At 43.9% G+C, this 24,018-nt stretch overlaps 1 protein-coding gene and 2 long non-coding RNA genes across 52 annotated transcripts in view; 1 reads left to right on the plus strand and 2 right to left on the minus strand.

Annotated features, from left to right (window-relative positions):
• The window catches only part of PHACTR4 (phosphatase and actin regulator 4), a 145,288-nt gene that overhangs the window by 24,921 nt on the left and 96,349 nt on the right, over positions 1-24,018 (minus strand). For 7 of the 50 annotated variants that reach the window (XM_015132961.2, XM_077965935.1, XM_077965850.1 and 4 more), the window contains 6 exons: positions 22,437-22,610; positions 21,410-21,490; positions 14,842-15,006; positions 13,923-14,309; positions 5,923-6,520; positions 3,157-3,341 (listed from right to left, as the gene is read on the minus strand). In XM_015132961.2, the coding sequence (XP_014988447.1) occupies positions 3,157-3,341; positions 5,923-6,520; positions 13,923-14,309; positions 14,842-15,006; positions 21,410-21,490; positions 22,437-22,610 (1,590 nt within the window). Of the gene's footprint in view, positions 1-3,156; positions 3,342-5,922; positions 6,521-7,330; positions 7,448-13,922; positions 14,310-14,841; positions 15,007-21,409; positions 21,491-22,172; positions 22,281-22,436; positions 22,611-23,401; positions 23,520-23,780; positions 23,809-24,018 lie in introns of those variants that run through there. The other 43 variants (XM_077965877.1, XM_077965779.1, XM_077965882.1 and 40 more) reach the window with 14 other exon arrangements.
• Positions 5,538-9,085, plus strand: LOC144334741 (uncharacterized). Its single transcript, XR_013404926.1, has 2 exons — positions 5,538-6,957; positions 8,368-9,085. It is a non-coding gene; the product is annotated as an uncharacterized LOC144334741 (long non-coding RNA).
• LOC144334744 (uncharacterized) lies at positions 15,070-18,004 on the minus strand. Its single transcript, XR_013404932.1, has 2 exons — positions 17,151-18,004; positions 15,070-15,441 (listed from the first exon to the last, which is right to left on the minus strand). It is a non-coding gene; the product is annotated as an uncharacterized LOC144334744 (long non-coding RNA).

A 24,018-nucleotide genomic window follows, 5' to 3' on the forward strand; every position in this document is an offset into this window, starting at 1 on the left:
CACCATGTTGGCCAGGCTGGTCTCAAACTACTAATCTCACCCACCTCAGCCTCCCAAAGTGCTGGGATTAGAGGCACTTAGGTGAATAGTTTTAAAATTGGGGGCAGGCCGGGCGCGGTGGCTCAAGCCTGTAATCCCAGCACTTTGGGAGGCCGAGACGGGCGGATCACGAGGTCAGGAGATCGAGACCATCCTGGCTAACACGGTGAAACCCCGTCTCTACTAAAAAAAATACAAAAAACTAGCCGGGCGAGGTGGCGGGCGCCTGTAGTCCCAGCTACTCGGGAGGCTGAGGCAGGAGAATGGCGTGAACCCAGGAGGCGGAGCTTGCAGTGAGCTGAGATCCGGCCACTGCACTCCAGCCTGGCGACAGAGCGAGACTCTGTCTCAAAAAAAAAAAAAATAAAATAAAATTGGGGGCAAACAAAAACCTGAAATTAGTACAGCCATTATGGAAAACAGTATGGAGGTTCCTCAAAAGACTGAAAATAGGCCAAATAAGGTGGCTCATGCTCGTAATGCAGCACATTGGGAAGCCAAGGCAGGAAGATTGCTTGAGGCTGGGAGTTTGAGATCAGTCTGGGCAACACAGCAAGACTCCGTTTCTACTTAAAAAACAAAACAAGACCAACAAAACACCCTTAAAAATACAACTACTGGGCCAGTCACAGTGGCTCATGCCTGTAATCCCAGCACTCTGGGAGGCCAAGGTGGGTGGATCACTCGGTCACGATCAAGAGATCGCGACCATCCCGGCCAACATGGTGAAACCCCGTCTATACTAAAACAAACAAACAAACAAACAAACAAACAAAAAACTAAAATTAGCTGGGTGTGGTGGTACACACCTGTAATCCCAGCTACTTGAGAGGCTGAGGCAGAAGAATCGCTCGAACCCGGGAGGCAGAGGTTGCAGTGAGCTGAGAAAAAGCCACTGCACTCCTGCCTGATAACAGAGTGAGCCTCCGTCTACTTAAAAAAAAAAAAAAAAAAAAAAAAAAAATAAATATATATATATATATATATATATATAGGAAAGGAAATCATCAAATCAATGTCATCCTTATTGCAGTACTATTTATAATCCCCAAGATATGGAATCAGACTAAGTGTCTATCAATAAACGAAGGGATAAAGAAAACATGGTGTATATACACAATTGAATATTATTCTGCCATGAAAAAGAAATAAATCCTGTAATTTGTTGCAATTTGTAATTGCAACAAAATGGATGAAACTGGAGGACATTATGTTAAGTGAAATAAGCCAGGCACAGAAAGATAAATGTTGTATGTTCTCACTCTTACGTGGGAGCTAAAAAAGTTGATCTCACAGAGGTAATAAATAAAATGGTGGTTACTAGAGGTTGGGAAGGGTAGAGGGGATGGGGGAGAGAAAGACTGGTTAATGGGTATAAAAATATAATTAGATAGAAGGAATAAGATCTAGGCCGGGTGTGGTGGCTCATGCCTGTAATTGCAGCACTTTGGGAGCTGAGGTGGGCAGATCACTTTGAGCTCACGAGTTCAAGACCAGCCTGGGCAACATGGTGAAACCCTGTCTCTACAAAAAAATACAAAAATTAGCTGGGTGTGGTGGCTCATGCCTGTGTTCTCAGCTACTTAGGAGGCTGAGGCGGGAGCATCACTTGAGCCAGGAAATGGAGGTTCCAGTGAGCTGAGACTGTGCCACTGCACTCCAGCCTGCAAAGTGAGACACTCTCAAAAAACAGGAATAAGATCTAGTGTTCGGTGGCACAATAGGGTGACTATAGTTAACAATAATTTATTGTATATTTCAAGATAACCAGAAAGGTAGATTTGGAATATTCCCAATACAAACAAATGGTAAGTGTTTGAGGTGATGGATACCCTGATTACCCATACACACATGCTTATATCAAAATATCTCATGTACCCCATAAAAATGTACTACTATTATATAGCTATAAAAATTAAAAATAGGCTAGGCATGGTGGCCCATGCCTGTAATCCTAGAGCTTTGGGAGGTCAAGGCAGGGGGATCACATGAGGTCAGGAGTTCAAGAACAGCCTGGGCAGCTGGGCACAGTGGCTCACGCCTGTAATCTCAGAACTCTGGGAGGTGGGCAGATCATGAGATTGAGTTCGAGACCAGCCTGGCCAATATGGTGAAGCCCCGGCCTCTACTAAAAATACAAAAAAAAATTAGCTGGGCCTGGTGGCAGGCGCCTGTAATCCCAGCTACTTGGGAGGCTGAGGCAGGAGAATTGCTTGAACCCGGGAGGTGGAGGTTGCAGTGAGCTGAGATCGTGCCACTGCACTCCAGACTGGGTGACAGAGCAAGACTCCTTCTCAAAATAAAATAAAATAAAATAAAATAAAAAAAAATAAAATAAAAATCCTTTATGGCCAGGCGCGGTGGCTCACGCCTGTAATTCCAGCACTTTGGGAGGCTGAGGCAGGTGGATCACCTGAGGTCGGGAGTTTGAGACCAGCCTGACCAATGTGGTGAAGCCCATCTCTACTAAAAATACAAAATTAGCCAGGCATGGTGGCACATGCCTGTAATCCCAGCTACTTGGGAGGCTGAGGCAGGAGAATCACTTGAACCTGGGAGGTGGAGATTAAGGTGAGCTGAGATTGTGCCATTGCACTCTAGCCTGGGCACAAGAGCAAAATTCCGTCTCAAAAAAAAAAAAAAAGAACAGACTAGGCAACATAACGAGACCCATCTCTACAAAACAAAACAAAAAACCAAAGAAACCTAACCAGTTGTGGCACACATCTGTAGTCCTAGCTATTTGGGAGGTTGAGGAGTAAGGATCACTTAAGCCCAGGAGTTCAAGGCTGCAGTGAACTACGATTGCACCACTGTACTCCAGCTGGGTGACAGAGCAAAACCTTGTCCAAAAAAAAAAAAAAATTAATTAATTAAAAAACCCCGAAAAACCTAACTGAGTGACTCAATCTACTTGGATCCCTGTCTTGGCTTGTTTTATCAGAGGGGTGATAACAGGGACAAGGAGTACTTCACAGTGGCTTCCAACATCAGTTAGCCAGATGAGTTAATGGGAGAAGGTACCTGTTTCCATATCTCTTTTGACACTTGCTAAGATCAGCAAATAGCTTTATCTGGAAAAGAATTTTCCCTTTTGCTTTTCCCTCCCTTTCTTACTCTGATAGCTTTCATCTTCATCTTCTTCATCTCGGTACTGAATGGGACCTTCTGAATCAGAGTCGCTCTCCTTCTCTTCTTCCTCCTGTACACACTGTGGTAATTTAGAAATGACTGAGGTAGATGTTATGTCTTCACTGAATGTGGATGGACAGGTTTGCTCCTCCTCTTCTTCATCGTCTGGACTAACAAATTAACATAATTATATTTTCTTTTTAGAAACAAAGAGGATAACTGACTTTTTTTTTTTTTTTTTTTTTTTTTGAGATGGAGTTTCGCTCTGTCGCCCAGGCTGGAGTGCAGTGGCCGGATCTCAGCTCACTGCAAGCTCCGCCTCCTGGGTTCACGCCATTCTCCTGCCTCAGCCTCCCGAGTAGCTGGGACTACAGGCGCCCGCCACCTCGCCCGGCTAATTTTTTGTATTTTTAGTAGAGACGGGGTTTCACCGTGTTAGCCAGGATGGTCTCGATCTCCTGACCTCGTGATCCGCCCATCTCGGCCTCCCAAAGTGCTGGGATTACAGGCTTGAGCCACCGCGCCCGGCCAAGGATAACTGACTTTTAAGACAAAGGACTGAAATAAAGTCTGGGCATAGTGGCTCATACCTGTAATCCCAGCACTTTGGGAGATGGAGATGGGGAAATTCACCTGAGGTCAGGAGTTTGAGACCAGCCTGGCCAACATGGTGAAACCCTGTCTCTACTAAAAATACAAAAATTAGCCAGGCATAGTGGTGGGCACCTGTAATCCCAGCTACTTGGGAGGCTGAGGCAGGAGGATCTCTTGAACCCAGGAGGCGGAGGTTGAAGTGAACCGAGATTGTGCCATTGCACTCCAGCCTGGGTGACGAGAGCGAGACTCCGTCTCAAAAAAAAAAAAAAAAAGACAAAAGGACTGAAATAACCATAAAAAAAAAAAAAAGAAAATCTGTGAAGTAACTTATAATTCTCTCCCTTAACTTTTTTTTTTTTTTGAGACAGAGTCTCGTTCTGTCGCCCAGGCTGGAGTGCAGTGGCACGATCTCGGCTCACTGCAAGCTCCGCCTCCCGGGATCACGCCATTCTGCCTCAGTCTCCCGAGTAGCTGGGACTACAGGCGCCTGCCACCACGCCCGGCTAATTTTTTGTATTTTTTTTTTTAGTAGAGACGGGGTTTCACCGTGTTAGCCAGGATGGTCTTGATCTCTGACCTCGTGATCCGCCCACCTCGGCCTCCCAAAGTGCTGGGATTACAGGCGTGAGCCACCACACCCGGCCATTCTCCCTTAACTTTAACAATCTTGCTAAAAAACTTTTTAGCAGGTATTAAACTAAGGGTTCAAATTCCAGCTTTACCACTTATTAGGCACTGGTGCTTTCCAGCATTTGTCTAATGTCATTCTCACAAGCCTACAGAGTAAATATTATTCCCATTTAGAGATGATATAACTAAAGAGCAGAAGGCTTAAGTAACTTAACATTACTATAAGGTAAGAGTGGTAGTGCTGCAATTTGAACCCAGCGCTATCTCACTCCAAAGTGAATGCTCTTAAGCACCACATTATACAATGCCTTCTCTGTAGTATATAAAACTAACAGTTGTAATTTTTTATGTACATAATTTTGTAAATTTTGTGTCATCACAAAAATCTCCATGAAAAAAAAAATCACGAGAGTAAAAAGTTGAAATTTGGCCAGGCGCAGTGGCTCACACCCATGATCCCAGCATTCTATGAGGCTGAGGCAGGCAGACTGCTTGAGCCCAGGAGTTCACGACCAGCCTGGGCAACACAGCAAAACCCCATCTCTAACAAAAAATACAAAAATTAGCTGGGTGTGATGGCATGCGCCTGTAGTCACAGTTACTCGGGAGGCTGAGGAGGGAGAATGGCTTGAACCCAGGAGGTGGAGGTTGCAGTGAGCCAAGACTGCACCACTGCACTCCAGCTTGGGTGAGAGAGTGAGAACCTGTCTCAAACATAAATAAATAAATAAAAATAAAGTTTTAAGATAAGATTAAAAAAAGAAAGAGTCCAAATTCTATAACTTATCCTTTTGGCAGAGTATTCTTTGTACTTTAAATTTATTCACATTGCTGGGTGTGGTGGCTCACGCTCGTAATCGCAGCACTTTGTAAGACCAAGATGGGTGGATCACCTGAGGTCAGGAGTTTGAGACCACCCTGGCCAACATGGTGAAACCCCATCTCCACTAAAAATGCAAAAATCAGCTGGATGTGGTAGCACATGCCTGTAATCCCAGCTACTCGGGAGGCTGAGGCAGGAGAACCACTTGAACCTGGGTGACAGAGGTTACAGTAAGCTGAGATTGTGCTACTGCATTCCAGCCTGGGTGACAGAGCAGGACTCTATCTCGGGAAAAAAAAAAAAAACTTTATTCACATTTTCTTTTTTTCTTTGAGACAGAATCTCGCTGTCGCCCAGGCTGGAGTACAGTGGCACAATCTTGGCTCACTGCAACCTCCACCTCCCAGTTAAAGCGATTCTCCTGCCTCAGCCTCCCAAGTAGCTGGGATTACAGGTATGCGCCACCACGCCTGGCTAATTTTTGTTATTTTCATAGAGACAGGGCTTTACTATATTGGCCAGGCTAGTCTTGAACTCCTGACCTCAGGTGATCAATCCATTCGCCTCAGCCTCCCAAAGTGCTGGGCTTACAGGTGTGGGCCACCGTGCCCGGCCCACATTTTCTTTCTATGAGTAATTTTTTCCAAGCAGGGCTATCTAGAGTAAAGGAGAAACAAGAGGCAAGCTTCAAAGGCACTTACACTTTCAGCATTTCAATAGTGATGGGAAGAGACCTGGTCCGACCCAGCGTACTGCTGTCCTCAGAAAAGCCGTCACTGGTTTCAAAGAGCAACGAGTGAGCTCTGTGAGAACCCTCCAGAGGAGGAGTCATGGGAAGTGGGCTGGTGAGGGCCTGCTGGATTCGAATATGCAGTGGGAGTGGAGGCAACCTAGAGGGTATATGGGGCTCCCCAAAGTTCTGGTCCAATATCCTCTTGGGGACTTCCTTTTTCTGATCTTCCTGCTGGGGAATCTCCTGGTGTAGATCTATGGATGGTGGAAACTCAATTTCTGGCACAACTTTAAAAGTCTTAGCAGAGAATGGAGGGGTGCGTGGAGGCTCTGGAGGTATATGAGCAGGCAGTGGGGGGGACGGAGAGCGAGGTGAGATCATTGATAGCAGTTCTGAGCCCATAGAACATGTGCTCTTCTCTCTTTCATCACTTGGTGTTTTTGTGGTGATGGCAGCAGCAGCCTCCAAGGTGGGTACTGAGGTCGATGGAATGCCTCTCTTAGGTGGTAAGGGTGGGGACGGTTTTGATAACAATGTACCACTGTTTATTGCTTGGGACAGTTCAGCTGGAAAAGAGAGAGCAACACATGAATTTCACATGACTTTCCAATGCTTTGAAGGGCTGGCCCAGGGCCTAGAATTAAAGTTGAGTTCAGTTTTAATCTTTCAAGCAAGTTAAATAATTTCATAGTTTTGCCATTCCCTACATATTTTATCCTGAAACGAAGTTTATATTTATTCAAATAGAAGGCCTAATAAATGTACAGAGGTGTAGGAAGACTGATGAGTAGCTTACTTCATTGCTATGGCAACAGATATGACAATTTTTTTTTTTTTTCAGACAGGGTCTCACTCTTTCACCCAGACTGGAGTGCAGTGCGCACGATCTCGGTTTACCGCAACCTCTGCCTCCCAGGCTCAAGTGATTCTCCTGCCTCAGCCTACCAAGTAGCTGAGATTACAGGCACATGCCACTATGGCCTGGCTAATTTTTGTATTTTTAGTAGAGATGGGGTTTCACCATGTTGGCCAGGTTGGTCTCAAACTCCTGACCTCAAATGATCCACCTGCCTTGGCCTCTCAAAGTGTTGGGATTACAGGCGTGAGCCACGGCACCTGGCTGACAACTTTTTGTAATTTGATCTTTGTGTAGTTAATATGAATAGAGACAAAAACATCCAACAAAAAGTTATTTTGTGGCTGGGCACGGTGGCTCACGCCTGTAATCCCAATACTTTGGGAGGCCGAGGTGGGCAGATTACTTGAGGTCAGGAGTTCGAGACCAGCCTGGCCAACATGATGAAACCCCATCTACTTAAAAAACAAAAACAACAACAAAAAAACCCCCAAAATTAGCTAGGTGTAGTGGCAGGCACCTGTAATCCCAGCTACTCGGGAGAGGTTGAGGTACGAGAATCTCTTGAACCTGGGAGGCAGAGGCTGCAGTGAGCCAAGGTCACGCCACCACATTCCAGGCTGGACAGCACAAGATTCTGACTCAAAAAAAAAAAAAAAAAAAAAAAAGGTTATTTTGTATAACAGTACTCCATTAAAAAATTTAAACATTCAGATAGCATAAAATAAGTATTAGTGGGTATTGTTACCATATCCTGATAATGATATCTCAATATCTCAGCTCTGTGTTATAAAACTATCAATACTGACATCTTGAATTTTTTTTTTTTTTTTTTTTTTTTTTGAGACGGAGTCTCACGCTGTTGCCCAGGCTGGAGTGCAGTGGCGCGATCTCGGCTCACTGCAAGCTCCGCCTCCTGGGTTCACGCCATTCTCCTGCCTTAGCCTCCTGAGTAGCTAGGACTACAGGTGCCCGCCACCGTGCCCGGCTAATTTTTTGTATTTTTAGTAGAGACGGGGTTTCACTGTGGTCTCGATCTCCTGACCTTGTGATCCGCCCGCCTCGGCCTCCCAAAGTGCTGGGATTACAGGCTTGAGCCACCGCGCCCGGCCGACATCTTGAATTTTTATAGCAATTGCAAAGTCCTTTGAATAAATCAGTGTTTTCTGTCCTTGAAGTCATATTCTCCTTCTACCACCTGAGGTGACAGGGGAAACAAGATAGCATCTTTACCATTTTTCAGAAGGAAAAAGCGAGGCCACAGAAGTTAGGCGACTTTGCCCAAGATCGTACTACAAACTGGCATGGACTCAGCTAGTATCCAGGTCTCTGACTATTTGACTGCATCCTACTGTCTCTATTTATTACTTTTTTTATTTTACTTTTTTTGAGACAGAGTCTCACTCTGTCGCCCAGGCTGGAGTGCAGTGGCACGATCTCGGCTCACTGCAAGCTCTGCCTCCTGGGTTCACGCCATTCTCCTGCCTCAGCCTCCCGAGTAGCTGGGATTACAGGTGCCTGCCACCAAGCCCAGCTAATTTTTTTTTGTATTTTTAGTAGAGATGGGGTTTCACTGTGTTAGCCAGGATGGTCTCAATCTCCTGACCTCGTGATCTGCCCACCTTGGCCTCCCAAAGTGCTGGGATTACAGGTGTGAGCCACCGCGCCCGGCCTACTGTCTCTAATTTTTATTACTGTGTACACCTCTTATGTTCCCTTTGCACCTCAGCTTCCCATGTTCACTCTCCACTATATGATGGGCTCCTTGATGGCAGGGCAACCTTGTCTCCATCAACATATCATCCACAAGGCTGTGCACAGTACCTGGCATCTAGTGGACCCTCAATATATGCTTATGAGATGAGAAGCCCTCACCCTGTATCATGACAGTATATATTCCTATGGTTTCACCAAAGCCCACAATGACTCAGCAAAGGTGTTGTTGTTTCAGCAAAATTCCTTTGGAGGGCTGCAGAAGACCTGTAAAAGTGGATCATTAGATCACACAGGAGCAAAACTGGTAAAATAATTAGAGTAGTCATTTTTTCCCTGCTGAAAGCAAAAAAAAAAAAAAAAAAAAAAAAAGTAGTTCTTTTGATCACCAACCTGTAACCTACTCAAACCCTTTATTTTTATTTTCATCCCATTCAGTATTCTCAAATGGTCTCAAAAACTTCCCTTAAATAAAACTGTATTTGTCCTAAATCTCAAAAATTGGAGACGTTCAAAGTAAAAGGCTAAATATTTTTTTCTTTTTTGAGACGGAGTTTCGCTCTTGCTGCCCAGGCTGGAGTGCAATGGCACCATCTCAGTTAACCACAACGTCTACCTCCTAGGTTCAAGTGATTCTCCTACCTGAGCCTCCCAAGTAGCTGGGATTATAGGCATGCGCCACCAGGCCCGGCTAATTTTTTGTATTTTTAGTAGAGACAGGTTTCTCTGTTGGTCAGGCTGGTCTTGAACTCCCGACCCCAGGTGATCCACCCACCTCGGCCTCCCAAAGTGCTGGGATTACAGGTGTGTGCCACTGTGCCCGGCCAAGGCTAGCTAATTTTGTAATTCTTCTTTTTTCTTCTGAAACAAGGTCTCCCTCTGTTGCCCAGGCTGGAGTGCAGTGGCATGAATAATAGCTCACTGTAGCCCCGATCTCCTGGGTTGAAGTGATCCTCTTGCTACAGCCTCCCAAGTAGCTAGGACTACAGGTCGATGCCACCATGCTTGGCTAAATTTTAATTTTTAGTAGAGACAAGGTCTCGCTATGCTGCCCAGGCTGGTCTTGAGCTCCTGGGCTCCAGTGATAGGCCCACCTCAGCCTCCCAAAGTGCTGGGATTATGGATGTGAGCCACCACACCCAGCTTCTTTTCTTTTTCTTTTTCTTTTTTATTTATTTATTTTTGAGACGGAGTCTCGCTGTGTCGCCCAGGCTGGGGTGCAGTGGTGCGATCTCGGCTCACTGCAAGCTCCGCCTCCTGGGTTCACGCCATTCTCCTGCCTCAGCCTCCGAGTAGCTGGGACTACAGGCGCCCGCCACCACGCCCGGCTAGTTTTTTGTATTTTTAGTAGAGACGGGGTTTCACCATGTTAGCCAGGGATGGTCTCGATCTCCTGACCTCGTGATCCACCCGCCTCGGCCTCCCAAAGTGCTGGGATTACAGGCTTGAGCCACCGCGCCTGGCCTTTCTTTTTCTTTTTAAATTAAATTATTTTAGACAGGGTCTCACTGTGTCACTGGAGTGCAGTGGCGCAGTCACGGCTCACTTCAGTTTTAACCTCCCTGGGCTCAGGTGATCCTCCTACCTCAGCCTCCCAAGTAGCTGGGACTATAGACATGTGCCACCATGCCCAGCTAATTTTTTGGGGGTTACTTTTTGTAGAGATAGGTTTCTCCACATTGTCTAGGCTGGTCTCAAACATTCTACCTGCCTCAACCTCCCAAAGTGTTGGTACTACAGGTGTGAGCCAACCAGCCGTACCCAGCCTTTTTTTTTTTTTTAGAGACAGGATGTCGCTCTGTTACCCAGGCTGGAGTGCAGTAGTGTAATCATAACTCACTGCAGCCTTGAACTCCTGTGCTTACCCAATCCTCTTACTTCAACCTCCCAAGTAGCTAGAATTACAGGCACATGTCACCATGCCCAGCTAATTTTTAAATATTTTATAGAGATGGGGTCTTGCTACATTGCTCAGGCTGGTCTCGAACTCCTGGCCTCAAGTGATCTTTCCACCTCGGCCTCCCCAAATGCTGGGATTATAGGCATGAGCCACTGTGCCTGGCCTAATTTTATAATGTTTTAATGTCACTCATTATAAATACTTTCTTTCTTTCTTTCTTTTTTTTTTTTTTGAGACAGAGTCTCGCTCTGTTGCCTAGGTTGGAGTACAGTGGTGCAGTTTTGGCTCAATGCAACCGCCACTTCCCGGGTTCAAGCGACTCTCCTGCCTCAGCCTCCTGAGTAGCTGGGATTACAGGCATGCACCACCATGCCCAGATCATTTTTTGTAGTTTTAGTAGAGATGGGGTTTCACCATGTTGCCTAGGCTGGTCTCAAACTCTGGGCCTCAAGCAATCTGCCCTCCTTGGTCTCTCAAAGTGCTGGGATTACAGGCGTGAGCCACCGTGCCTGGGCCCATTAATAAATTTTTAAAAAGGCTTTCTAGAAAAACACTTCATACATACACAAAAAGATTCTAAAAATATGAATTTTAGGAGCAGTGAAAGATATATTTTTGGAAAGATTGGATTTTTGCTGATTCTCTAAAAACAGCTGTTAGCTATTCCATCTACAACAAAACTCATTCCTGATGAGACCATAAATGAATATTTTTACTTTTGAATTAATAAGATAAATTATATTTGGTAATCTGAGGAAGGCATATATGTTAAGGAAGTAAATTCCGGTACATATACCCTGACAACAGCATCTGGCTGTAGTTTTGTGGAAAAATTCCAGAGTGTTTCTGGGATGGGTAATAATTCTCTTTCACCTGTTCAGCTATTGCTGGTAGTTCTTCCTTAGTCCTAATACTCCATGTTATACCAATGAGAAGACAGTAGTACTTCTGAAGCAATGGTTTCCAAACTTTTGGATTTCAGTGACTAAAACAATAAAAAAAATCTTGATCAACCTTAGATTGTTGGTTTTTTTTTTCTAGTTTTTTTATTGAGGTTGTCATTTTCTAAGATTTCCAAATAAGGCTTGATATTAAGTAAACCATTTATGAACATAATCGTTTTGTGAAAGAAATGGCATTTTAACCCCAAAGGATTACGAAGATTATAATTTTAGAATAAAAGAGAGTCCGTTAAATTAAATCTATTTAGCTCTAAGTAATGCTCTGTGAACTGTTCTATTTTTCTTCTTCTGCTGAGGACCCCTCATGGACTAATACTGATTCCTCAGTTACAAGGTCCTCAGTTACAAGGTCTATTTACCTCAAGCCAAGAATGAGCTCTGCAGTGTAGTCCAGGGTATCATACACAAATGATCATTTTATATGTTGCCTTAATTTGAAAAGGGTGGTATTCCACTGGTCTAGCACAGAGGCTCTCAATGTGTGCTCCCTGGACAGCAACATCAGTATCATCTGGGAACCTATTAGAAAGGCAAATTCTCAAGCCCATCTCAGACTTACTAAAATCAGAAACTCTAGGGGAAGCATCCAGCAGTCTGTTATCATAAGCTTTCTAGGTGATCCTGAGGAGAACACCAGTTTGCGAACACTACTGTAAGGAACAGAGGTCTGGACCTGAGAGTTGAAAAGCCTATGTTCAGTTTCTATCTTTCACTAACTACAACCTTTTTTTTTTTTTTTTTGAGATGGAGTTTCGCTCTTGTTGCCCAGGCTGGAGTGCAGTGGCACAATCTCAGCTCACTGCAGTGTCTGCCTCCCGGGTTCAAGCAATTCTCCTGCCTCAGCTTCCCGAGTAGCTGGGATTACAGGTGCCTGCCACCATGCCCAGCTAATTTTTTGTATTTTTAGTGGAGATGGGGTTTCGCCATGTTGGCCAGGCTAGTCTTGAACTCCTGACCTCAGGTGATCTGCTTCCCAAAGTGCTGGGATCACAGGCATGAGTCACCACGCCCGGCCTACAACCTTGAATGAATCACACACAATGTCTTCATGTTCTAATTGCCCTACCTATAGAAAAGATAAAATCGGTTTCCTGCAGCACAAGGTAGTTTTGAAAATAAGTATGTGAAGGCTCCCCAAGTTCCTCACAGATAAGTCAACATGACACTATCCTTCCAAAGTGGTGGTAATAACAACTTCACCCTGTTTTCATCAAGCTACTCCAAACTGTCATACTCATAAAATATTCTAAGCCTGTTTTTCAAGGTTTGAATCACTCCACCCAACTTGGTGATATTAAATATTTAATGAGTATAGTTTTTATTCATTCATTCAATCCTGAACAAGAACTTTAAGCAGTACTAAGCCTAGTATCATTTTTCCTGAAAAAACTATATTTTTATTAGCTTTGAAGCACTCATTAGCTTTCCTCTCCCTTTCTTGAAAATTCTTCTAAGAAACTGTACATTTATATAAAGAAAGTAGACTTAAATAGAACTTTGGGTAAATGCAAAAAATTTACTAAACCCATACAAATTTACTGATTATGTTACCTGCTTTCTCTACCATCACTTATTTTAATATAAGAATAGCATTCTTAACTCTCCCAAGATAAAACATGATTTTCTCAGAACAATTTAAGTAATACCTTCTGCAGTTCCCTATGAAAATAACTATGCCAGACACTGAATCCCAAGTTCCACTGACATCTACAGAATCATCCTTTTATCTACTAGACTCATTTATGCTTATGGAAGGCATAGGTAGTTTTAAGTAGATTAAACAAATTTTCATTTGAAAAGTTTGCCTTGCCCCTTGTGAGCTGAGGCATTATTCTAATTTTTTCACAAGTGCCACAGATAACTCCATGCAGGTGGAATCTGTTATGGTCTTCACATATCCAGTCCAACTATACACACACACACACACACACACACACAAATATAGTGTTTTGGAATCATTGTTTTAGAAAAACAGATTAAATATTAGATTAAAAAGTAGATTAAAACCCCCCAAACTTAAATCTAATCTTAGTGATGTTTACATTTATGGCCATCTGCCTCAGTTTCACGACTTTTTTTGTTTGTTTTTGTTTTTTTGAGACGGAGTCTCTCTCTGTCGCCCAGGCTGGAGTGCACAATCTTGGCTCACTACAACTTCCGCCTCCTGCGTTCAAGCAATTCTCTTGCCTCAGCCTCCCAAGTAGCTGTGACTACAGGCACGTGCCACCACGCCCAGCTAATTTTTTGTATTTTTAGTAGAGACGGGGTTTCACCATGTTAGCCAGGATGGTCTCGATCTCCTGACCTTGTTGTGATCCACCCACCTCGGCCTCCCAAAGTGCTGGGATTACAGGCGTGAGCCACTGCACCCAGCCTATTTTTTCTTAACCTAAGACTTTTCTCCATATTGAGGTCATTCAAAGGGACAAGATATGGAAAATTCTCAGAAACTATCAATATTATACCAGTTATCCAATAAAATAACCATCCAACATCAAACCAAACCCAAAACACCAGAAGCCTAAAGACTTACTTACCAATGACAGGGTTGCTATTTCTGTGAGCTGGTTTAGGGGGAGGGATAGGGGGCTGCTTGGCAGGGACCATATGAGTGAGGCTTAAGGTAGCAGTAGTGTTAGTGCTGGCAGGAGTAGCAGGCAGAATCCTGGGTGCTGGGGAAGGAGTGACAGACAGATTAACAGTCTTTGCGAGGCTTGTGGCAGCAGTGGTGGCAGCGGGTGCTGTGGTGATGGAGGTGGAGATGATGAACCTTGCCATGCCGCCAGAGGAAGTGGCATCCTTTGCTTGACCTTCATTTGCTTCATGAGAAGAGGACAAGGGTCTTTTGGGAGGAAGTAAAGGTTGTTTGGGTACATTCTCAGGAACAGACTCTGCTTCAGAACTAGGCTGGCTTCCAGTTGAGCCTGTGTAATAACATGTATGATATAAAAAGGGAAGAGAGAGTAACAAGAGAGACTGAAAAAGCTAACACATCTATGAATTTATGGCCAATTTCACCAATTAATTTATAGATTAGCTCATAGGTTACCGTTCTCGATGCCTCCCAACCTCCCCATACTTAGGAAATGTCAGTAAGAAAGGCTCAGTAAGAGATGCTCATTGTGGTAGTGATTCTTCACACGAGGGCTAGGCTACTGGAGGAGAGCCACAACAAAATTCCTTGGGTGAAAGAAGTGGAATGTGTAGCTGGAAAAAATCCTATAGGTATCTGATACTAAACATCCTCTTCCCTTCTTGAGGATCACAAATTTGGTATTTTGTGAATAAAAGTGGAGCAGGGGAGGAAATTCCCCTTAAAGTTGCTAATTAAGGTATTGCTAAAGGAGAATGTAATTCTCTCTAGATTTTACTTTTCCCTATTCTCTTGCAAACTCCTTATGTAATGGAGAATAACTGGCTCATGGCTCTTAAACTCAAAAATCCAGAGTTTCTTACCTAGTCGTTTCTTTAGGTCCTCTTCTGGAATAGCTTTCCTAAGACTTGCTAATCTTACTGGCTCTTCCTCTACTTGGACTGGACTAGATGATGTAGCATTCCCTACAGGGGTGGTATGGCCATTCTTTAACATGGCATGGCTTGGCTTTCCTGGATCCTCACCACCTGCAAGGTGAAAGAAGAGTACAAAGTGATGAAGTTGGCATGAACAGATAGAAGAGTTAGTAATTTCTTTTCTTCTTTTTCTCTCTTTTTAAAATTGAGACAGGGTCTCACTATGTTGCCCAGGCTGGTCTTGAACTCCTGGGCTCAAGCAATCTGCCCGCCTTGGCCTCCCAAAATGCTAGGATGAATGGCATGAACCACTGCACCTGGCCAGAGTTGGTGATTTGAGACAGGGTCTCACAGACCAGGCTGGAGTGCAGTGGCATGATTTTGGCTCACTGCAGCCTCTGCCTCCCAGGCTGAAGTGATCTTCCTGCTTCAGCCTCCCAAATGGCTGGGACCACAGGTGTGTGCCTCCACACCCAGCTAATTTTTTTTATTTTTGATGGAGATAGGGTCTCACTATGTTGCCTAGGCTGGTATCGAACTCCTGGGCTCAAGTGATCCACCCGCCTCGGCCTCCAAAAGTGCTGGGATTATAGGTGTGGGCCATAGCACCTGGACCAGAGTTGGTAATTTCTTTTTTTTTTTTTGAGACGGAGTCTCGCTCTGCCGCCTAGGCTGGAGTGCAATGGCACAATCTCGGCTCACTGCAAGCTCTGCCTCCTAGGTTCATGCCACTCTCCTGCCTCAGCCCCGAGTAGCTAGGACTACAGGCGCCTGCTACCACACCTGGCTAATTTTTTGTATTTTTTTTTTTTTTTTTGAGACGGAGTCTCGCTCTGTAGCCCAGGCTGGAGTGCAGTGGCCGGATCTCAGCTCACTGCAAGCTCCGCCTCCCAGGTTCACGCCATTCTCCGGCCTCAGCCTCCCGAGTAGCTGGGACTACAGGCGCTGCCACCTCGCCCGGCTATTTTTTGTATTTCTTAGTAGAGACGGGGTTTCACCGTGTTAGCCAGGATGGTCTCGATCTCCTGACCTCGTGATCCGCCCATCTCGGCCTCCCAAAGTGCTGGGATTACAGGCTTGAGCCACCGTGCCCGGCCAATTTTTTGTATTTTTTAGTGGAGACAGGGTTTCACTGTGTTAGCCAGGATGGTCTCGATCTCCTGACCTTGTGATCCGCCTGCCTCGGCCTCCCAAAGTGCTGGGATTACAGGCGTGAGCCACTGCGCCCAGCCCAGGGTTGGTGATTTCTAAACTTTCTTATCTTCTTTCCCCCATCTTCCTGTTTTTGTTTATTATTGAGATCTAGATTATCTGGATGCTTAAACAGAAATAAGTAATTTCTTTTTCCAATACATGTTTGATAGGCTATCATGTGCCAAGTATGTTGTTATATGAATAAGACCAATAAAACCCAGGCGCAGTGTCTCACCTGTAATCTCAGCACTTTGGGAGGCTGAGGCAGGTGGATCACCTGAGGTCAAGAGTTCGAGATCAGCCTGGCTAACATGATGAAACCTTGTCTCTACTAAAAATACAAAAATTAGCCAGGTATGGTGGCAGGTGCCTGTAATCCCAGCTACTCAGGAGGCTGAGGCAGGAGAATCAATTGAACCCAGGAGGCAGAGGTTGCAGTAAGCCAAGATTGCATCATTGCACTCCAGCCTGGGCAACAGAGCAAAACTTCCAACTCAAAGGAAAAAAAAAAAAAAAAAAAGACAGATGAATAGGGCAAACTTATTATATATAAGTAACTACAATGTTAAATGTCAAGAGCTCTAATTAGTGAAGTACTGTGGTAGGAATGAAGAATAAATCATTCTCCTGGAGTAAGAACAGAGTTAGGAAGGCATCACAGAAAGTATCTGAGCTGGAGTTGAGATGGTCTTGCTATGTTACCAGGATGGGTCTTGAACTCCTGGGCTCAAGCAATCCTCCTCTCTCAGACTCCCTATTAGATGGGACTATGGCACACACCACCATGCCTTGCTTTTAACTGGATCGTGAAGGAGTAGGAGCCTACCATACTGAATAAAGTCAGTCTGTTTGGAAGAAGCATAGCATGTATAAAGGTGTGAAGTTACTCAACATGTCTGGGGCACTGGCAACTAGTTTGGTCTGGCAGGAGAATAGATTCACATAAGAAATGGTTATGGGGGGCCGGGTGCAGTGGCTCACACCTGTAATCCCAACACTTTGGGAGGCCGAGGCGGGTGGATCACCTGAGGTCAGGAGTTTGAGACCAGCCTCGCCAATACAGTGAAACCCTGTCTCTACTAAAAATACAAAAATTAGTTGGGTGTGGTGGCAGGCACCTGTAATCCCAGCTACTCGGGAGGTGAGGCAATAGACTCCATCTCAAAAAAAAAAAAAAAAAAGAAATGGTTATGGGCTGGGCACAGCGGTGCTCATGCCTATAATCCCAACAATTTGGGAGGCTGAGGTGGGAGGATTGCTTGAGCCCAAGAGTTTGAGATCAGCCTGAGAAACATAGTGAGACCCTGTCTCTACGAAAAAGTAAAAAAACTAGCTGGGTGTGATGGCACGCACCTAGTCCCAGCTAACTGGGAGGCTAAGGTGGGAGGACTGTCTGAACCCAGGAGGTCAAGGGTGCAGTAAGCTATGATCAGACCTCTGGTCTCTAGCCTGGGTGACAGAGTGATATCTAGCATTATTCTTCATGAAGTTCCAATAAGAGGTGGAGTGTGGGCTCAAAGTAATGAAGATTCTAAGGCAAGTGAAAAGGTACTTCAAAAGCCAAAGTAATCTGACAACTACTTTTTACTTTTAAAACAGGGTGGTGGTAAGATGACAACAACTATACAAAAATAGTAAGTTACTGCCCATGTTTAACAAAAACAAGATTTTCTAGAATATCGAAGCAATGATTTCAAAGCCAACAAAGACTGCTCTTCGTGAAAACAACATAATCAAAGTTTAAGACGGTGTTAATTAGTTTCTACTCAGTACACACTAGTAAAATACATGTAAAACTGATCAGTTATCTCAAGTTACTTAATCAGGGATGTCTACTTTGCAGTATCATTTCTTTTCTTTTCTTTTTTTTTTTTTTTGAGACAGAGTCTCGCTGTGTCACCCAGGCTGGAGTGCAGTGGCGCGATCTCGGCTCACTGCAAGCTCCGCCTCCCGGGTTTACGCCATTCTCCTGCCTCAGCCTCCGAGTAGCTGGGACTACCGGCGCCCGCCACCGCGCCCGGCTAGTTTTTTTGTATTTTTAGTAGAGACGGGGTTTCACCATGTTAGCCAGGATGGTCTCGATCTCCTGACTTCGTGATCCACCCGCCTCGGCCTCCCAAAGTACTGGGATTACAGGCTTGAGCCACCGCGCCCGGCCTGCAGTATCATTTCTTATATGAAATACAGAGGGTTCTGCAATGTTAATGAAGTGCAGTAGTACTGTGGGGCTTTAACATCATTGAATGTTCTCCCTAAACCCAGAAAATCAATTAAAATCTATTAAGTATTTTATAGTATAGTCAAGTTAGCACTACAATCAAGCCAAAAGCCACCTTTAAAAAAAACAAAAAAAAAACAACAAAAACAGGGTATCACTCTGTCGCCCAGGCTAGAGTGCAGTGGTACAATACATACTTACTGCAGCCTTTCATCTCCTGGGCTCAAGCCTTCTTCCATCTTTTGGGCTCAGGTAGCTAGGACTACAGGCCTGCAATACCATACCTGGTTAATTAAAAAATTTTTTTTATAGAGATGAGGTCTCACTATGTGGCTCAGGCTGGTCTTGAACTACTGAGTTCAAGGGATCCTCCCACACTGGCCTCCGAAAGTACTGGGATTACAGCATGAGCCACCATGCCTGGCCAAACAAAGGCCCCCTTTAAGTATGAAGAGGACTTCAAGGTTCAAACACTATCTTTGGTCTAAAATGCAGATCTATAAGCCAGCATGAGGCCCATCCCTGTTTTTAGATACAGAATAAAGCTTAGGTCCGTTATCTGGTTGGCAGAGTGGCATCTTGTCCAATGGCTGCAACTTGTTTATTAATTGGGCCTTTGAACGTGTAGGCTAAAAACAACTTGGATTAGGAGCTAATAGAAAGTGTAGGGCAAAAGATCGTTGGGCGTAGTGGCTCATGCCTGTAATCCCAGAACTTTGGGAGGCCGAGGCAGGTGGATCACTTGAGCTCAGGAGTTTGAGACCAGCCTGGCCAACATGGTGAAACCCCGTCTCAACTAAAAATACAAAAATTAGCTGGGCGTGGTGATGCATGCCTACAATTTCAGCTACTTGGGAGGCTGAGGAAGGAGAATTGCTTGAACCCAGGAGGCAGAGGTTGCCATGAGTATAGGGCAAAAGAGATTGAAGATGAAAAACAAGAAATAAGTAATGTATGTGGTTTATGATAAGTGAGCAAGAAAGGTGAAAAGAAAGGCCATGGAAAGTGTAATGGCTGTATCAAAAAAGCAAGGGCCAGGCCAAGTGTGGTGGCTCACGCCTGTAATTCTAGCACTTGGGGAGGCTGAGGTGGGTGGATCACTTGAGGTCAGGAGTTCAAGACCAGCCTGGCCAACATGGTGAAACCCTGTCTCTACTAAAAATACAAAAATTAGCCAGGTATGGTGGCAGGTGCCTGTAATCCCAGCTCCTCGGGAGGCTGAGGCTGGAAAATTGCTTGAACTCAGGACATGGAGGTTGCAGTGAGCCAAGATCACGCCACTGTACTCCAGCCTGGGAGACAGAGTGAGACTGTCTCAAAAAAGAAAGCAAACCAAGGGCCACAGAGGTGCTACAGTGGAATCATTATAATAGTATGTAACTACCTAAATACTGAGAAGATTTTGTGTCCTAATGTAAAAAACAAATAGAGTTATGTAAAACAAAAGTTACACATGCTCATAACTAATCACATACAAAAAAAAAAAAAAAAAAGGAAAGAAACTATCCCATAGTGCCTGGGCACAGCACCTTACGCCTGTAATCCCAGCACTTTGGGAGGCTAAGGCAGGAGGACTGCTTGTGCTGCCCAGGAGTTTGAGACTGGTCTGGGCAACATAGGGAGACCCTGTCTCAATTAAAAAAAAAAAACAAAAAAAAAACCCACTCAAGTTCCCACTTCAACTTCAGAGGTAATCAATTGTAATAATATTTCAAATTGCTCTGTCAAGCTTATTTTCTCTGGTTAGTTTTTATACAGTTGAGATAATAAATCTTCAATACATACAATTTAATTTTTTGAATAGGCAATATATTCACATGGTTTAAAGCCCAAAAAGTATACAGTAATACTCCATCTGTTTGGTTCCTTTCCCCTATTCTTCAAAGCATGCGATTTTTTTTTTTTAGGAGTCTTGCTCTGTTGCCCAGGTTGGAGTGCAGTGGCACCATCTCAGCTCACTGCAACCTCTGCCTCCTGAGTTCGAGTGATTCTCCTGCCTCAGCCTTCCAAGTAGCTGGAACTACAGGTGTCTGCTACTATGCCCTCTTAATTTTTTGTATTTTTAGTAGAGGCGGGGTTTCACCATGTTGGCCAGGCTGGTCTCAAACTCCTGACTTTAAGTGTTCTGCCTGCGTCAGCCTCCCAAAGTGCTGGGATTACAGGCGTGAGCCACCATGCCTGGCCAGTATACAATATGTTTTTAAAACTTGGCTTTCAGATTTTGCCTCATGCCATATAACTCAAATGAAGAGAAATGAGATGCAACCAATGTACTATACTTTTACATTTACAATAACTTGCTTCATAGAGTCACACACTGAAGAAAGTCTTGACATTATTTTTGTTTTGTTTTGTTTTTTTGTTTTGACATTATTAAACAAATAATGAGTATGGACTGGTGCAGTGATGGGCATGGGTACAAATGTGTTCAAAAAAGAAAATGAGCTGGGCGCAGTGGTTCAAGCCTGTAATCCCAGCACTTTGGGAGGCCAAGGTGGGTAGAACACCTGAGACCAGGAGTTCGAGACCAGCCTGGCCAACTTGGTGAAACACCATTTCTACTAAAAATACAAAAATTAGCCAGGCACAGTGGCTCACGCCTGTAATCCCAGAACTTTGGGAGGCCGAGGCGGGTGGATCACCTGAGGTTAGGAGTTCAAGACCAGCCTGACCAACATGGTGAAACCCCATCTCTACTAAAAAGACAGAAGTTAGCTGGGGGTGGTGGCAGGTGCCTGTAATCCCAGCTACTTGGGAGGCTGAGGCACGAGAATTGCTTGAACCCAGGAGGCAGAAGTTGCAGTGAGCCGAGGCTGCACCACTGCACTCCAGCCTGGGCAACAGAGTGAGACTCTGTCTCAAGGGGAAAAAAAAAAAAAGACACACAATACTGCAGCTGGCACAAAGTTGAGGATGTACAAAGAGGAAAGGAATGTTTGCCCCAAGGAAGGAAGGGTGAACTTTTTTGTTGTTTTTTAAAGGCCACCCTCCAACCCAAAAATAGCAATACAAAAGAAAGAAAGAAAATTCAAATACCTAGTCAGACCCAATGAAAGACCAAGTGCACAGATACAGGCATATGCTATTCATTTGTAAACTCACCTTGCTCAGGGTCTTCCAACAAAACCCCTCTTTTAACCAGCTCTTCTCTTGGTTTTCGCATAGATATTTTCCGTTCTAAAACTAACATTAAATTGGAAAATGGCACTCAGAAATGTGATAGTTGAAAGTCAACCTTACACTTAACATTCTAATTCTACAGGTAAAAGAATAAAGTAGTTTAAGTTTATATTCTCAGGAAAGAAAATAACTAGTAGACTAACTTCAAATTAAAAATCTTAAATTTCTTTTATAACCTGTGCTATCAGGAAAGCATCACTTCCAAAAAATTAGCCTTACATAATTGTAACTTAAGAGAAAATTTCATTAGTAAGTTATTTATGGATGAACTTTGTGTGGATGGGCAGAGTAGGAAAAAAAATAAGCATTTTATTTATGCATGTATTAATTCATTTAATCATTTTCTTCACCAAGTTCTGATGGAAAGAAGCATCTTAGATTTGCTACAGTTCAGGAACTCCATTCACCACTCAATAGATACGTATATCCCATCAAAATACAAACCTGGGGATGAGGGTATACAATATTAGGTTTAGTAAATGACCATTTTGATGTTTAATTCTAAAAGATTAAACTCTGGCCAGCCACAGTGGCTCACGCTTGTAATCCCAGCACTTTGGAAGGCTGAGGTGGGAGCATCGCTTGAGCCCAGGAGTTCAAGACCAGCCTGGGAAACATAAGGAGACCCCGTCTCTACAAAATATTTAAAAATTAACTGGGCACAGTAGCTCATGCTTGTACTTACAGCTACTTGGGAGGCTGAGGCAGGAGGATTGCATGAGCCCAGGAGGTTGAATATTCAGTGAGCTGTGACTGCGCCACTGTACTCCAGCCTGGGCAACAGAGGGAGATCCTGTCTCACCAAAAAAAAAAAAAAAGAAAAGAATAAAAGATTAAACACCCTCTTCAAATAGAGGACTACAGAAACTCGGTAAGATAAGGAAAAATTAAATACTTCTAACATAGAGAACTCTAACTCAGAACACATATTTAACCCTTAATATCTCACCTTCTGAAGTCTCTTTAAATTTATCACTACTTTTTTTTTTCCTCCATTTCCAGGGCTTGAAGATCTTGCCAAAGCCTGAGAACTTGCTCTTCCTTTTGGTAGGAGGTGTTGTGTCTCCTGCTTCCACACTGTCCATGACCATGCCTGGCTCTGTAGCGGGCTGATCTGCTTCCTCTGTTACATGGAGAGAAGAGAGGGAAGGAAGCAAATGTATTATTTCAGCATAATCTCTAAAATGCCCCTTCCCCTCTCTTCCTGTGGTAGTTGGAAAGGATCGGAGCAATGATAAACAATCATGCAGACAGAGAGACTCCTGGACATCACATGGACACCAAACATCAAAATCCATTAACAGATAAATTACTAAGGAGGAAAAGGAACCAAACCAAGCTGACATCATTTTTAGGACAAAATCTGGTGCAACGATCAGAGCCAGCTCAAAATCTTTTAAAGGTGCATGTATACAAAATGTGGATGTCTTACCAAATGCATGAGATCTTGCCTTACTGAGGCAGGGAATTCCTACCTCATTAGTAAGTGAGTCATTTTCTCTATTAAACATTGCCCTTTCCCTGACCTTTTCAGGATATAAATAGTTCAGGGAGAGGTAACACATTAATTGTTAATACCTTACTTATATCTGCTCATCAAATTATTTTCTCCCTTCACAAAAAGGACCCTAGGTACTGGAAGGTGCAGAAGCATTAGAAAGTGGGTGCATTAAATTGGAGCGAAATATTTTCAGAAAGTAGAGGTGAGATTCCAATTTGCCTACCATAGTAGTGCTTTAGAGACTATTATAGGCTAGGCACAGTGGCTCATTTCTGTAATCCCAGCACTTTGGGAGGCTGAAGCAGGTAGATCGCTTAAGCTCAGAAGCTTGAGACCAACTAGGGCAATAAGGTGAAACCCTGTCTCTACAACAAATACAAAAACAAAAATTAGCCGGGCATGGTGGTGTGCACCTGTAGTCCCAACTACTCAGGAGGCTGAGGTGGGAGGATGACTTGAGCCCGGGAGGTCAATGCTGCAGTGGGCCGTGATTACGCCACTGTACTCCAGCCTGGGCAATAGAGTGAGAGCCTGTCTCAAAAACAAAAACAAAAATAATAATAATATTAAGGATTTGACACAAAACATAACTGACATGATACATGTGCAGAATTGAAATAAAAGGCCATGAACCCCTCATAATGACCACACATGCAGGGTTTAGTTAGTTTTAATGGCAGAGAAAGGAGAGCCAAGGCAGGGCCAAGAATTTAAAGAAAAAAAAAATAATAAACCCAGCAGGAAAGCAACAAAAAAAAGCAGGAAGGTACACAATGCAGCTTTGCACTCCACCTACTGTTCCAAGGTTCTCTGGAGAAGTCTAGAGAGGAAGAAAAAAAGAGTCATGTGGAAAAACCCTCCTGAAATTAAAGTGGAACCTCTATTTTGTAGAAATACATCAAGGAACAGCATATGATAAGCTAACATGTTGACTGCAAACAATTTCACATCTGAAGCAAATCACACTTTTGGAGGAGGGTAAAAAGATCATAATAATCACTAAAAAATCTTTTTAAAAAATTTATTATTA

This window comes from Macaca mulatta, chromosome 1, assembly GCF_049350105.2.
Source record: "Macaca mulatta isolate MMU2019108-1 chromosome 1, T2T-MMU8v2.0, whole genome shotgun sequence".
NCBI classification, from domain to species: domain Eukaryota; kingdom Metazoa; phylum Chordata; class Mammalia; order Primates; family Cercopithecidae; genus Macaca; species Macaca mulatta.